At 33.4% G+C, this 13,973-nt stretch overlaps 4 protein-coding genes across 5 annotated transcripts in view; 2 read left to right on the top strand and 2 right to left on the bottom strand.

Annotated features, from left to right (window-relative positions):
• Window positions 1–1,710, top strand: part of LOC129570152 (intraflagellar transport protein 56) — a 4,629-nt gene extending 2,919 nt beyond the window's left edge. The window contains exons 8-9 of the mRNA XM_055449637.1: window positions 839–975; window positions 1,030–1,710. Coding sequence (XP_055305612.1) covers window positions 839–975; window positions 1,030–1,222 — 330 coding nt within the window. The 3' untranslated portion in view covers window positions 1,223–1,710. The remainder of the gene's footprint in view (window positions 1–838; window positions 976–1,029) is intronic.
• Window positions 1,690–4,125, bottom strand: LOC129570153 (uncharacterized). Its single transcript, XM_055449638.1, has 7 exons — window positions 3,911–4,125; window positions 3,583–3,809; window positions 3,318–3,499; window positions 2,533–3,240; window positions 2,213–2,445; window positions 2,028–2,140; window positions 1,690–1,890 (listed from the first exon to the last, which is right to left on the bottom strand). Exons 2-7 carry the CDS (start codon window positions 3,773–3,775, stop codon window positions 1,727–1,729), a joined length of 1,593 nt encoding a protein of 530 aa, XP_055305613.1. The 5' UTR covers window positions 3,776–3,809; window positions 3,911–4,125; the 3' UTR covers window positions 1,690–1,726.
• A 143-nt stretch (window positions 4,126–4,268) lies between these two features.
• On the bottom strand, window positions 4,269–5,290 carry LOC129570156 (cytochrome c oxidase subunit 5B, mitochondrial-like). Its single transcript, XM_055449641.1, has 3 exons — window positions 5,130–5,290; window positions 4,606–4,779; window positions 4,269–4,505 (listed from the first exon to the last, which is right to left on the bottom strand). Exons 1-3 carry the CDS (start codon window positions 5,218–5,220, stop codon window positions 4,363–4,365), a joined length of 408 nt encoding a protein of 135 aa, XP_055305616.1. The 5' UTR covers window positions 5,221–5,290; the 3' UTR covers window positions 4,269–4,362.
• A 617-nt stretch (window positions 5,291–5,907) lies between these two features.
• LOC129570268 (cytochrome c oxidase subunit 4 isoform 2, mitochondrial-like) lies at window positions 5,908–7,635 on the top strand. 2 transcript variants are annotated; one of them, XM_055449812.1, is made up of 4 exons: window positions 5,909–6,060; window positions 6,838–7,097; window positions 7,164–7,356; window positions 7,429–7,635. In XM_055449812.1, the coding sequence occupies exons 2-4, from the start codon at window positions 6,843–6,845 to the stop codon at window positions 7,560–7,562; spliced, it is 582 nt and encodes a 193-aa protein (XP_055305787.1). In that variant the 5' UTR covers window positions 5,909–6,060; window positions 6,838–6,842; the 3' UTR covers window positions 7,563–7,635. The 2 variants fall into 2 exon arrangements, with proteins under 2 accessions (XP_055305786.1, XP_055305787.1); XM_055449811.1 differs by having other exon boundaries at window positions 5,908–6,060; window positions 7,164–7,635.
• Window positions 7,636–13,973: the final 6,338 nt, after the last annotated feature.

A 13,973-nucleotide genomic window follows, 5' to 3' on the forward strand; every position in this document is an offset into this window, starting at 1 on the left:
TTTTTCTTTGGGAATTTCGTTTTGGGAATTTTGTCTTCGGGAATTTTCTTTCGGGAATTTTGTTTTGGGAATTTTTTTTTGGGAATTTTTTTTTCGGGAATTTTGTCTTCGGGAATTTCGTTTCGGGAATTTTTTTTCGGGAATTTTTTTTTGGGAATCTTTTTTCGGGAATTTTGTTTTGGGAATTTTGTGGATCGGGAAATTTTTTTTTGGGAATTTTGTCCGGATACCCAAGTCGATATCTCTTATCATAGTCCAGTTATAATATAAAATAGCCATGGGGCCCTGTGGTCCCCAAAGAACACCAGCGTAACATGTTTTTCGGAAGGCTGTATTTTACACATACTCACACATATGCATATGTGTATATGTCATTCGTGTAGAGAAATGTTCAATCTATACAATGAGACTTAACTCCGGTTGGTTTATACACTGTTTAGTACTTTTATTCAATTTTAAAGTTTGCTTGGGGCCCTGGATTCCTCGAAAACCGTCTTAGTGTTAAAAGAAATTTAGTTTATTCTAATTTAATTTTTCACTAATTTAAATGAACGCGTGAGAATAAAAGACTGACACTAGCTGGCTTTTCGCAAAAGCGGGATAACAATCAGTTGCACGCAAAAGAGACATTTCAAAAGGTTATACGCAAACGGAACATTTTATTTTGTCGCATTTTGGATTTAAAAGCCGTGATTACAACAACAATATACTTCTCTCTTGCGTGCAACCTTTTGAAATGTCTCTTTTGCGTGCAACTGATTTTTATCCCGCTTTTGCGAAAAACCTGGTAGCGTCAGTCTTTTATTCTCACGCGTTCAAATGTATTTACTTCAAACAGGCTTGGAATTTGTATTTGGCAAAAAGTTCTAGAAAAAATGAATCAATCATGATGTTGCAATTGATTTCTATAGAATGTTATCGTGTTGGCCAGTATTGGGTTGCTGCTAAAGCCTTCGATATGTTGGAGAAATTATCGTAAGTAGTTGTGAAAAATACCGCGAAGAAAAAGTACTTAGATTTTTTTTCCAGGCTTGATCCCAATCCGGAATACTGGGAGGGTTTACGTGGCGCGTGTATTGGTGCTTTATACTCAACAATCACAGAACGAAATATTGGTGCTCCACCAAATGGTCTGACTGACATATTGGATTTGTTGCGACAGTCTTCGAATCCACAGGCCGATACAATCATCAGAGTTATTATACGCCGATTGAGTGATTAACGATAAAAAGAAATGATGCTGTCAATAGGATATCTGAAGCGAGTTTCAAAATATTTCAATTTTGCTGTAGACTTAACCTTTCAAATTCGGCGTGAGTTACAAATAAATACACATGGCAAAATATACACATCTACCGAAGACAGCACCCGATTTTTCGTTTTTCAGAAGCCAATGAAAAACTTAAAATTAGGGTCCAATATTTTCCTAACGTTATTCATCTATAACCCACGGAAAACCAGGAGGAGTTGTAAGAAAATGTTTTGCTTACTTTTGCAAATGACATAATGAAAATTCCTTTCGTTTAGAGAGGAAAATTGCACATTTTGGCATAAGGTTTGACCATGTTTTGTATTAGAACTCTTTTGAAAAATATATCCCAATCTTTACTCAAACCCTTTATTTGTTTACGACTCGTAAATTACGAAATACGAATATAGAACAAACGTTTTCCCTCTCCGCAGAAGACATTTTTGTGAAGTTCAATATCATTTATTCAAAATTAGTTTAATAATACAATTTTTCGGATGATGTAGAATCTCCATCAATGATGTTGATGGAATTAAGCTTTGCACGGTGTACAGCCAAAACAGTGTTCTCTCCAAGTAGTTTAATGCAAATATATCCGATTAGGATTGCAATTCCCGCAACAAAAACGCGAATTATTGGATCTGAAAAATGACATTTAAAAAATTTAGTTCGGATTGATGATTGAATAATTTAGATAACTGATTTGGTTGTTCAATCAGCGAAGAGGTAGAACATAAATTATCTTGTTCTTTAATATATTTGGATCCGATCAACGTACCTACATATGTTTGTATGATTACCCATGCAAATGCAGTTGTGATACAAATGGTTGAGATAAGTATGATAGTTTTTGCCGTAAAATTGACAGTAAAACCTTTTGTCCAATAGAGCCTAGGAAATTGAACAAAATATCCGAACAATTTATTCAGATCTGGCAAAGAGTATGGAAATGTGAATACTTACCTGTTAGTTCTAGTTACTTCATATGGTGTGTTGCATATTCGACATTTCATCGTTTTTTCCGATTTACTACAAGATTCAACTAGCCAACGGCGAAGGCACTCGTGATGCACTGAACTAACATCTCCCGTACATTTGCATGGCTGAATGAGAGGTTCCGCTTTTTCCGAATCATAACAAATCCAGCAGTCCTTCAACTTCAAAAAAGTGTGTCCTTCTTCAGCGGATACTCCTTCCTAATAGAACAAGATGTGTTTTTTTTTCTTTATCAGCGTCGCAAATAAATTTCATTCACATTCGTTGGAAATGTGCCGACAAATTACCTTTGAGTGTAGAGCAAATGAATCGTCGACTTGTCGACTTAATAATTTTCGGGGATTCAATATCCAAAGTTGCTCGGGAGCTGTCGAGTTCCATAAGCAACACGGAAACCATAATGCGAAGCCAACTTCAAAAAGACGGAATATAATATCGTATATATTGTAGTAGTAAACTGGAACTTTCTGTTTCCAAAAGTCGCCAAGTGTTTCAGAAGCTAAGAATACCACGATAATGGTCATCATAACAGCCTGACTTAACAAACCAAACCGCGCATGACTAACTTGCACTACATTTATATGTGTGCTTTTCGTCTCACTGCCTCGTTTTTCAGACGATTCTGTCGAATGATTAGGAATCGTTTGTTGATGGATCCATTCACCTCGTATTTTAAAGAAAACTTCAACTCCATAGATCAAGAAGAAAATTAACACGATTAATAACAAGAATGCGTAGCAACCACTGAATACCGATGCATATACATTTCGTTTCTTCGATACATGTGTCGAAAGTATCTCTGCACCAAATAAGCTATAGGGCAAAATGTTGAATGCCAAGAACCCAAGAAAACTCTTCGATAGAAACTGCGTTGCGCGAACGTTTCGTAAATGAAATATTTCGGCCCAAAGACACACAACCAATGAAGAACATGTTAACAGCAACGGATAATATGCAGAAATTAAAAATGATGCCCAATCGGGTTGTAAAGCTCCCTGATGATCAAAAAAATTTGTTCATAAATTAATAATCCACGTATTGCTTTCTAGTAAATGTATAAATTATAGCTTACAGGTGTTGTGAAGTAGGCGCCACGTAACAAAGCCGCAATAAAAACAACGAAATACAAAAGTTTCTGGATGTTCAGTCGGATGGCCTGGACCAAGATCTTTTTCTTATGATATTCAGCCTTGCAACATATGAACAATTGAATCATGGATAAGGCTGCCACAAAATAAAATACAGATGAAACACCTAAAATAGAACAAAACAAACTAAAATTTAAATGTCCAATCAAAAGTATCAATATTTCGTGTAATCGATTGTAAATTCATTACTGGCATGATATGAGATGTTGTAATTATTGCATTCATTTCCGCTGAAACGAATTTCGCATATGCATGTTCCGTTCAGACAGTCACCTCGACCTGAACACGGTATCCCTACTGATTGTTCGTGTTCATTAGAGTGACTAATTGACACAATTGAGTTCGAGGTGCAACTCATAAGGCTATGTAACTTTGTCAGCATATCATATGGAATACTTTTCAGGACTACAATCAAGCTATAAATAAAAACAAATTACTATTGTTACAACAAAAGACACAAATACTATTGGAAAATTTGCTGAAATTATCAATAAATATCATCTGTGTATTATTGTACCTTAGATTCTGTCCCAAGTAAATAAAATTTGATTCTATAGTCGTCGTTTCACTTTCAACTTATGTTTCGATAACAAAACGCAATATAAAATTCTATAAACAGAAGCATAATTCTATGCTATGTATTTATGTGTATTATTTTGCTTCATTACAAAATGAATAATTCCATTTATTGTTTACCTTCGTCTCTTTTTTGCCATTAAAAAATTGTCAAATATAATGGGAGTGCATGATGAATTTTAATATGTGTGGTGAGTTTGGTGAATTTATTAATTAACGTATTGACAATTTCAATTATTTTTGTTAGAAAAAATTTGTAAAAAAATACACTGTAAGTGTAAATTAAAAGACAAAAAGAATACATTTCCGTAAATTTATTCAATCGATAATTTCTTTTAAAGTACATTTCAATCTATGAATTCAAGGTATGTATTGAAACTTCCCTAGACAATCCTAATGAACATCAGACATCGCAAGAATGGATTCATCAACAAAAGGTTCGACATAATACAGTTTGTACCAATGACCGCACTCACATCGCTTGGGTACATCCTTATGAAGCCACATCCATTGAACATAAGTTTGATCTTCGTGGCCTGATTTAAAAAAGAAATGCACAATAATTATTTGCCAAATAAAAAATGAAATTTATAATTTCCATTTGCGTAGATGAAAATATTCCGTCAATTAACTTACATATACACCCAAGAATACGAGCATCAAAGGCTGATGGAATCAATGTTGGCTTTTCTTTGGTACCAACACCACGTTTGATGGCTTTATTGTAGTACGGATCATCATTACCAGCTAGGGCAGCAAGCAATTCTTTCTTTTCCAAACCAGTTGCATGGTCAATGGGATCCGGCAGCTCTGAAAGTCATAATATTCATTGATAATTTAGAATAAATTTTCCTTTTCTGCCTTTTACACTTGTATCCTAACCTATATTTTTGCTTTCAATAAAATCGATATGATGGGTAATAATAGTATTGAATACATCAAAAATTATAAAATTCAAAATAATTATTATTTCATTGCTAATAAATGTATATTGTCCAATTTAGTGATGAGCAAAATATAGATTGGGATACAATCCTACAAAATAATATAAATTACGTAATAGAAACACCGTAAGTGACATGCTCATTATTTGATTCAAAAGACCCTTCCTTGTTAAATTTTCGGAACAATTCAATATTTTGAGTAAACTGGATACTTACTGGTTGATTTTTGCCGATATTGAATGGCCGGTGCCACAATTAATCTACGGCGAACAACATTGGAGATCAAACGACCACACAAACTTGCCATTTTTACGAAATTTTCTTGAGAAGAGTTTCTCACATCAATCCAAAAAACTTCTTCGAAAGATATTATGAACGCTGACATAAAATAGAGGTACGATTGAAGTGAAGTTGTATTAATTCGCTATTACTTTGCTATAAACAGGTTTTCTTAACCGTTCTCCACTTAATTGAAAAACACAATTATGCTCAAGACAAGTGCTGTTTTTTTGCTCAGGATAAATTTTCGAAATTTTCCCAATGGGAGCAAAAGGATTTTTGGTCGGTATGGCTCGCTAGGCCACACCAAATTAGGCCATTCGCCACCATTTATCCGGGTCGATAGTCCTCATAGGTAGGAAAAATTGACTCTCGTATGTGGAAGATTTATCCGCGGATAAATTTTCGAAATTTTTCCAATGGGGCCGAAATGATTTTTGGTCGGTGTGGCTCGCTAGGCCGCACCAAATTAGGAAATTTGCCACCATTTATCCCGATCCATAACCCCCATAGGTAGGAAAAACTGGAACTCTTCTTCAGAGTTCTTCTTCAACAAGAATAATTGAAAAAGAAAAATATTCTTAGTAAATTTTGTAAATGTTTCTCTAAAAAGACAACAGAAGGTATTGATTTTTTTACTAATCAATTTATTTCATTCAAATTTAATGAATTGTAAATTGTATCAATTATACTTGGCGTTCTCACTTCACCTCAGTACATGTTAACTGAGCCAACTTCAGGTTTTATAAATATTATGACTACCTAATACGACATTTTTTTTCACAGAGTGAGAAAAGTTTTACATAAGTTCTTTCTCGTGGATTAAACGACGTACAAAAGTGGGTGAAGTTTTAAAAAAAATTCAAATGTAAGTTAAGTTTTCTAGTCAATTTTCTTTAGTTTTATCGTTGATGTAAAAAACACGGGTTTTGAATAATATAAAATGTACTGTTCAACTCAATGATATGATTGAAATTAAATAAGAAAAATCAATCCGGAACTTTCAAAACGAGAATATGAACCATAGCTCGGGAAAACTACGATCGATATTCATTCATTATTTTTCAAATTGAAGACTTGTCTATGTCTCCATGAGATAATAAAATCGAAGGTGTATATTGTTATATAATTATTTGTTTGCGGTTTCTGGATCAAGCCTGCTTTGCATCAGATCGACTCACATTCAAACAAAATGTTAAAAAAAATAGAGTGAATTCAATGGAGAAAGAATGAACTAAAAGTTGTTATGAAGAAAAACAAAATATAAGTACTATAAGATCTCGACCAAACCTTGAGCGGCAAGCTTTAATTTTTCTCTCTCGTGCATTTATTTTATTCTATTTCAATGCATATGTAAGGATAAAACGAAACAAGACTTGAAATAGGTAGACTTGTGTCAAATCATATATCATTAAATCACTCATAGTTTTTAATTCCTAATCGAAAAATTTGGAATTTTGCTGTCTATGTAGATTGAAGTAGATTTTCAATACCCCTTTCTCTACATGCAAAAATATCGCATTGCTATATCCTTTTCAAAACAATATTCCGAAAACAAATTTAATTTTAGGTTAGGTACTTATGTGTAGCCGTGTCAGATTTGATCGATATAATATTGACAAAGTGGTTTTTACATACTTTTCAGACAAAATGGCTCTTCGTTTGCTCGGAAATCCATTGAAACGGACGATTGTTCCATTCGGTAATCGCGCTGGCCATTCAGTTGCATCTGCAACACCGAAAATTGGTCCAGACGGAGTACCAACAGAACATCATATTTATGGAACTCAGATAGGCACTCGTGACATCGTTGGTTTTGGTTGGAATGGCTTCCCTACGTATGCTGACCGTAGTGACTTTCCACTACCGGCCATTCGTTGGAGAGAAGAAACACCAGAAATCACTGTAATTATATAATCTTCCAAAATTCCATTCAACTCAAAGAAATAACATTTTCTGATTCAATTTCAGCTCCTTCGCCAAAAAGAGAAAGGTGATTGGAAAAAGTTGACGAAGCACGAGAAGAAAGCACTCTATCGTCACTCGTTCTGTCAAACTTTTGCCGAGTTTGAAGCACCAACTGGCGAATGGAAACTGTGTGTTGCTGGTGGATTCATTGCTGCATCATTGGCTATCTGGTTCGCAATTTGGATGAGACTTTATGGTAATTTATTGGAGCTGTACTTTTATCTTTTTAAATCAATTGATTTAATTATAATAATTCTTTCAATTTCAGTTTTGCCACCTTTGCCGGAGAGTCTTAGCGAGGAATCACGTAAAGCTCAATTGAAACGAATGTTGGACCTTGGTGTTGGTCACGTTGACGGTATTTCGTCGAAATGGGACTACGAAAACAAGAGATGGAAATAAGTTTTATATACAACAGAACACACACAGTTGTTGTAAATGAGAAAATTGAAATAAATAAAAACTATGCCAAGAATATTAGATTTTCATTGTTGGTTCCATTTTGGGTAGGGTTATTCTGTACCTTCGAAACGGTAAGATCTTCAATTGAATTTGAAAAAAAGTCGAATGAAGAATGTAACATTATTTATTTTGGTTTCTTTCGAAATTACGTACACAATAATTTCAAAATTTTTGGCACATTGCACTCAGTCTCCAGGTGACGGTTATTTTTCTGCCAAATCAATGGGGCAATGATAATAATGACTTCATTTTTTCTAATAATTTTAACTATGGTGGCTAAACCCAATGCATCTTATATTACACGTTTGTATAATCTCGTTGACTGCCAGTTGACCCCTTGAGTTCCGCGTAACACATTCATCAAACATTTTGTATAATAAATTCATTACCGTCATCGCAATGCTTAACGCTTTAAGCGAATGCGCTGACAATGAAAATATATTTTGTTTCTCTTTGTTTTGCAAATGTTCTGAGTTACGCTTTAATACGTGTGCGTACCCCACGTTATTTTCATTCTACAGCATTCAAATGGTTTTCATTTTTTGTAATTTCGAAAGGTCATACTGAACCGTTGGAAATTCGATGGATTTCCTCAAGCATGTTTGGTTTTGTCTTTTTCTATGTGCCATTTATTTTTCTCTTACTGCATTATTCTTTATTATCCGAGAAGTGAATCTAATACATTTGCAAAATATTTTATGAAAAAGAAACTTTTTTTCAACGAGCTGAGTTAATGGAATTTCATTTTGGACACAGAGAGCTGATTCGATATACCTAACGCAAATTTGAATAATATAAAGCCCAGACTGTAAAATGCACCAGAAGCAGACTTGGTTGAATGATTTTTGTTGACTTAAAATAACGCAAAATGAATCAATTTTGAAAGATATATTTGGTTTAGTACAAAATAACAACGAAGTGCTCGCGCTATATGCTATAAATTATAGCATTGCTATATATTGAAAAATTCTATGATTTTCCCCATCGAGACCGGAATATAGCCCAGATAAAGGTTTTGGCAGTACTTCAAAATTGTATATTCTTTTCATGAAATGGTATTTATGGGACACTTCACCGTTGTAGGTGAGAGGATCGACGTGGACTGATATTTCTTCAAGTTGGATCGAATTGAAGGTGGATTGAATTAGAGACGATTTGTCATTGTTTTGCGAGAAAAAAATCTGAAATATTGTGCATAGGCATTGGCAGTTACATTAGGCTAAGACAAAGAGTATACAAGATAAATTGTCTAGGATAACTGTACCCAAAAGTGTACTTTGGTGAACTGTAAACATGAAAATGTTTGAAAAAAAAGAATCCGTCGCACGTAAAAGAGAGGTACATTGTTATTGTGATCACGGTTTAAGAAATTAGAATCTAACATTTTAGAGACTCGTATAAATATATTCACGTTCCACTTTTGGAAACCGTTCACTAAATAGGTCTATCATTCTAGACAGATAAACAATTTTAAACCGATGATGATAAACAAAATTCTTCCCATCAATTTCATTACTTAAAAATACTAGTGTTTCCTTTTTGAAACCTCATTTCACCTCTAACACAAGGGATAGATATGCAAGATTTCTTCTTCAAATAGAGGATAAAATATGATACGAATTCATCGCTATTAGTCATCAGTCCCAATTCCAACCCAATTATTTATTTCGCCTTCATGGGTATATAGCTATAGACTACTACTTCTAGTCACATAAAAAATGAGGTCCCGGAATCCGGAGCCTATTAATTTTAGATTTGTAAAAAGTACAAATTCCAAAGTCTATGATTTGTAACATTGATTCCGTCAAGAACAATAAGTAGACAATTTTAATAAAATATACAACATTAGCTCTATTTTTTGGGTGGCTTATCATGGTCAATTGTAATCGATTATAATTTTATCCTATTTTTTTCAAAAGAAAAATCAATGCTTCCCTGTATGTAGCAAGGTGATTGCAAAGAAATACTCCACATACACAATACAATTAATTGAACTCGGTATGTAATTTGTGTTGTAGCTTGTCCGTTTGTCGTTAGGATCAATCAATAGCTGGAAATTGACATTTTGAGTCGCTGCCTTTCTACTGGGAATGAGATTATAATGATCATTTTCGTCATATGATACAATATGGCACGAAATATATAGTATATCACTTTGCCCCAGCATTCCCCTACTATAATGTAGAAAACTAGATGCAACTTTTACATACAGACATCAAACATAACTTTTGGCCAACGGTCTCTTTTGAATTCCTGCCTTCATAAACCATCAGCTAACAAGTGGAAATTCATTTACTCCAATCAGCCTAGCGTTGCCTTGGCAATACCCATAGGTTATTCCATTTCTTCGTGGGTACCACCATAGATATTGTTGAATGCAAGCTGTTTTGGATGCTCAAAAAATATCGCTTTCAAATGATGTATTACTCAAATGAATAACTTCAGGGGTTTGGAAATGCCAACATCCCAAAGTTGACCGATTTTTAAAATGTGACCCAGAATATTTTCAAAATTAGAGAGAAAAAACTTGTCTGGGTTAATTCAAGAAGATTCATTGTTGTGCAAATAAAATCTGTAATAATAATCATGCATTCTTTGCATTGAGCCAAAAATGAAATGATTAAAAAGACAGAATGGAGATCACTCAATTTCGGGTAGTCTGTGCTATAGAACAGTAAGATTTTTTTATTGATTTTTTCCTTTTCACAGTGGAGGTTCAATATATCAACAAGAGAGATGGCGCATTTTTCTTTAACGGGCTATTTTTGATATACTAAAAATCTTAAGCAAATTTTTATGTGTATTGTACTTGTTTTCTTGTCCTTCGGTCTGCACACTATTACAGAAGCCAAACATTTACAGAATAACAAATGATACCAAGGTTCAGTTTTTGGACAATGATTGAATAGCTAACAGAATTGGATTAATGGCAATTAAAATGAATACAACTCAACTCATGTCAACGACCACATCTAAGAATTGATTAAAAAAGCAATGAATTAAGTGACAAAACGCGTATCATTACGAACAATCATGCACCTTTTATGTTCCGATGTTGTTGGGTCCAACTATTGGTTGTAAACTAATTTGTAAATTTTTCATTTTGTTTCTTGGTCAAAATTATATACTTCAATCATGTTTGTTTTCTCTCATCATAAATTCACACTACCCCTATTAAGTTGAAGTTTTGTTTTTTTGATTTTGCAGCAGCTAGAATTAAATCAGCATTGTTTGCGTTTGCAACATCAAGAAGTTTGTGGCATGCTTGACATTAATTACCAACGCAACAAACATTTCCCTCTTATTTTAATGAAAACATAGGTCTTGCAATAGCATACGGCTTCAAGATGATTACCGATTTCTGGCTATCGAGGTATCGTTGACGTGATTCCCCTCCCTTCACATCATAAGGAGAATAATATTAATCAACAAAAAAATAGGTTCATTATTAGACTGGCATCATATTACACGTTCCATAAACTACCAAAATTTGATACGCATATAGTATTACGTTGAGCATTTTGTACCTTCACACCCCAATATTTTTCTGAGCGTTGGCAAAAAGCCAGGCTTAGGCTTACGCATCAGAACATCAAACATCATTATACTGAACTCTTGAGTTTATTGAATGCGATAACATCTCTCACCGTGCAATTCAAATGATAAATTGTATAAAACAATCGTTATCTTGTTTTAGAATAAGTATATTATTTTGAAAAAAAATGGGGTTGTTGTTTTATTACTTCCACATGATGACAAATCATCCCCGGGGACCAAATCACCGGGGACCAAATTAACGCCAGAAGTGAGAAAACGTCGAAATAATCCTTATTGAAGTGATTTTTATCATTCAATTCATTTTAGGAGGGGTTTTTGTGGTTGTTATTGTTGGTTTAAATTATGTTTATTTATGAACGATTCAAAAATTAAAGCGGATGCAAAGGTAAAATAATATGTTTAACTAAAAACAGACATAACTACCAAAAGATGAGTATGTCATAAGGAAATCAATTATTCATTGCTGAATCTTCAAGCATTTGGTATTTTTATTGAATTTGAAATGCGCTTTAAATTTTTTTTTTTTACTTTGTTACAGAAACTAAGGCTTCTTTAAATTAATTCAAACGGAAAATCATTCACGAGTTTCTGAAAGGTGAATTCCATAGAAATAAAAACATACAGTATCAAGTTAAACATACGGTATCATGTGGTAAAATGCTCTTCTGATATTTCCATTCACATAGAACATTTTTGCTGGATTTTATATACACCTCTCTTCCTCTCTCTTTTGTCTTTCAAAGAAAAAAATATGCTACACAATAAGCCGTACAAAATCTACATTATGATTACTGATGCGTTAACAATTTTACCTCAAACAGTACGATATTATTATTATTATATTCTGCACCGAACAGCGTTTATTCGCCAGAAACCAGTGGTTGGTTTAAATCTCAAAGGATGGACTCATTTTATGCCTGCGTCGATGGAAGAGTAAATATATTTAGCAATTTTAAAAACACTCTATCTCCTACATAAGAAGTTGAAAAGTCTTCAAGAAAATTGTGCTCCCGTTTACAACGTGACAGAATATATATGTTCATTGTGCTAGTGTTGTTATAGTGGAATTAAGAGAGGACTATAATGTCCATTTTTTGCATTTTGAAATGAATTGTTACCTTTGGAAGTAGCCACTATCTGATTCAATAAAAAAAACTCGTGCATTTGATTATAAGAACCGAATATTTCCACATGAACTGTTCAATATCTATTGTTTGAAGTGAGCAATTCTGCCATTAGCCTGGATGTAAAGCGTGATGTCGGAAACATATGTCACGAACAAAAAGTCAAAATAAAATATTCTCTGACACAGTTGACAATGCACCAGAAAACCAGAACTTGTATTGAGTGTTTCACCAGTTCTGGAAACATTTAATTTAAAATGTCGTCTACAAGGTGGAAATTATTGAAGAAAACTGGAATATTTGCTCGAAATGTACCACGAATTTTATATTTTTCTACATAGATTGGTTGTGATATGTTTACAAGGCATACAAGCCGTACATTTCTACATTAAAATGGTTCGATTAATTCATTAATGACTTGGCGATGGAATTGATACGAATTCGAAATTAAATCAAAATAAAGAAATCAACTAAGAAGACAACATCATATTCGCAGCTCCTGTTTTGTTTATCCGTAGCTCCTCCTATTTTTAAAGACAAAAAATTTGAATCAAACATATCATCAAATTGTCTCATTCATTACTCGTGCGTCCAACTGTTTTCCAATATTTGCAAGGTGATGCGCATACCGAACTCACTGACTTGATTCTCATTGGGCGGGGCTAATATATGATGTACGCCTATTTTTCTACTGATGGAAATGAAAACAAAATGTGAACATCATAGCAGCGTATGCTTTTTGCCTTTTCGTGAGAGAAAAAATGTTTTGAATGAAGCAGCTGTGTGTAACACAGAATAGATATTTGATTAGGTCCCCTAAAAATACTGCATTTCATAGTTTAATTTTACAAATACAATAAACTTTTATGAAGAAAACGAAATTTGATACTTTTTCATGCTTCTTCACTTTTCTGTAAATATTGCAATGCTCTTTAATGACATGAAATATTTGTTCGAAAACAACCATGCGTCAATTCGAAAGTAAAGTAAAAGAATAAGAACAACATACGAGGCGAGTATCCATCAATTTTTATAAAATTATAATGAACGCAGACAAAACACTGCAGTTAATTTTTTTGTTCGATGTGTCAACAACACAATTGTAGTCATACCACCAAAACACGTTGTCTGTTCCCACAACTTTTTGTCAATTAAATTTTGCAACCAATGTATTATTTGCAATATCATATCAAAACAAAAGCGATTTTAGCAGTAAGCAAAAAAACACCGAGCCACCAAAGACGGCTTATGCGAAATAATTACATTTTTGGGATCTCTCAAATATACCTGTTCTCTTTGATCAATGAATAAACGATTTCATGCAAATACTCGCACTTTTCATCATCACATTCAGTTAAAAATGTGATACTTCATCGCATTTTATTAGTCTACAGTTTTTTTACATCTGTTTGCATTGTGCTCTAATTAATTAGAGGTCACATCTGTGTGGTACAACAATTACTAATTAACAAAACTGAATTTACAGTAATATAATACTGCGTTAATAATAATTTATTGTAATACCATTGAAGCTTTTCCCTAATCGAAATGTCACTGCCATGATGTTACACCAAACCATAACAAGTAAAGGAATTGCGAAAAGTTTAAATGTTGATGTTGTTTCAAGAAAAATTTCTTGAATCATAATGAAAAAAAAATCAAAATATAA

This window comes from Sitodiplosis mosellana, unplaced genomic scaffold (genome assembly GCF_009176505.1).
Source record: "Sitodiplosis mosellana isolate CC-2019 unplaced genomic scaffold, AAFC_SMos_1.0 Smas_scaffold_47, whole genome shotgun sequence".
Classification (NCBI taxonomy): Eukaryota; Metazoa; Arthropoda; class Insecta; order Diptera; family Cecidomyiidae; genus Sitodiplosis; species Sitodiplosis mosellana.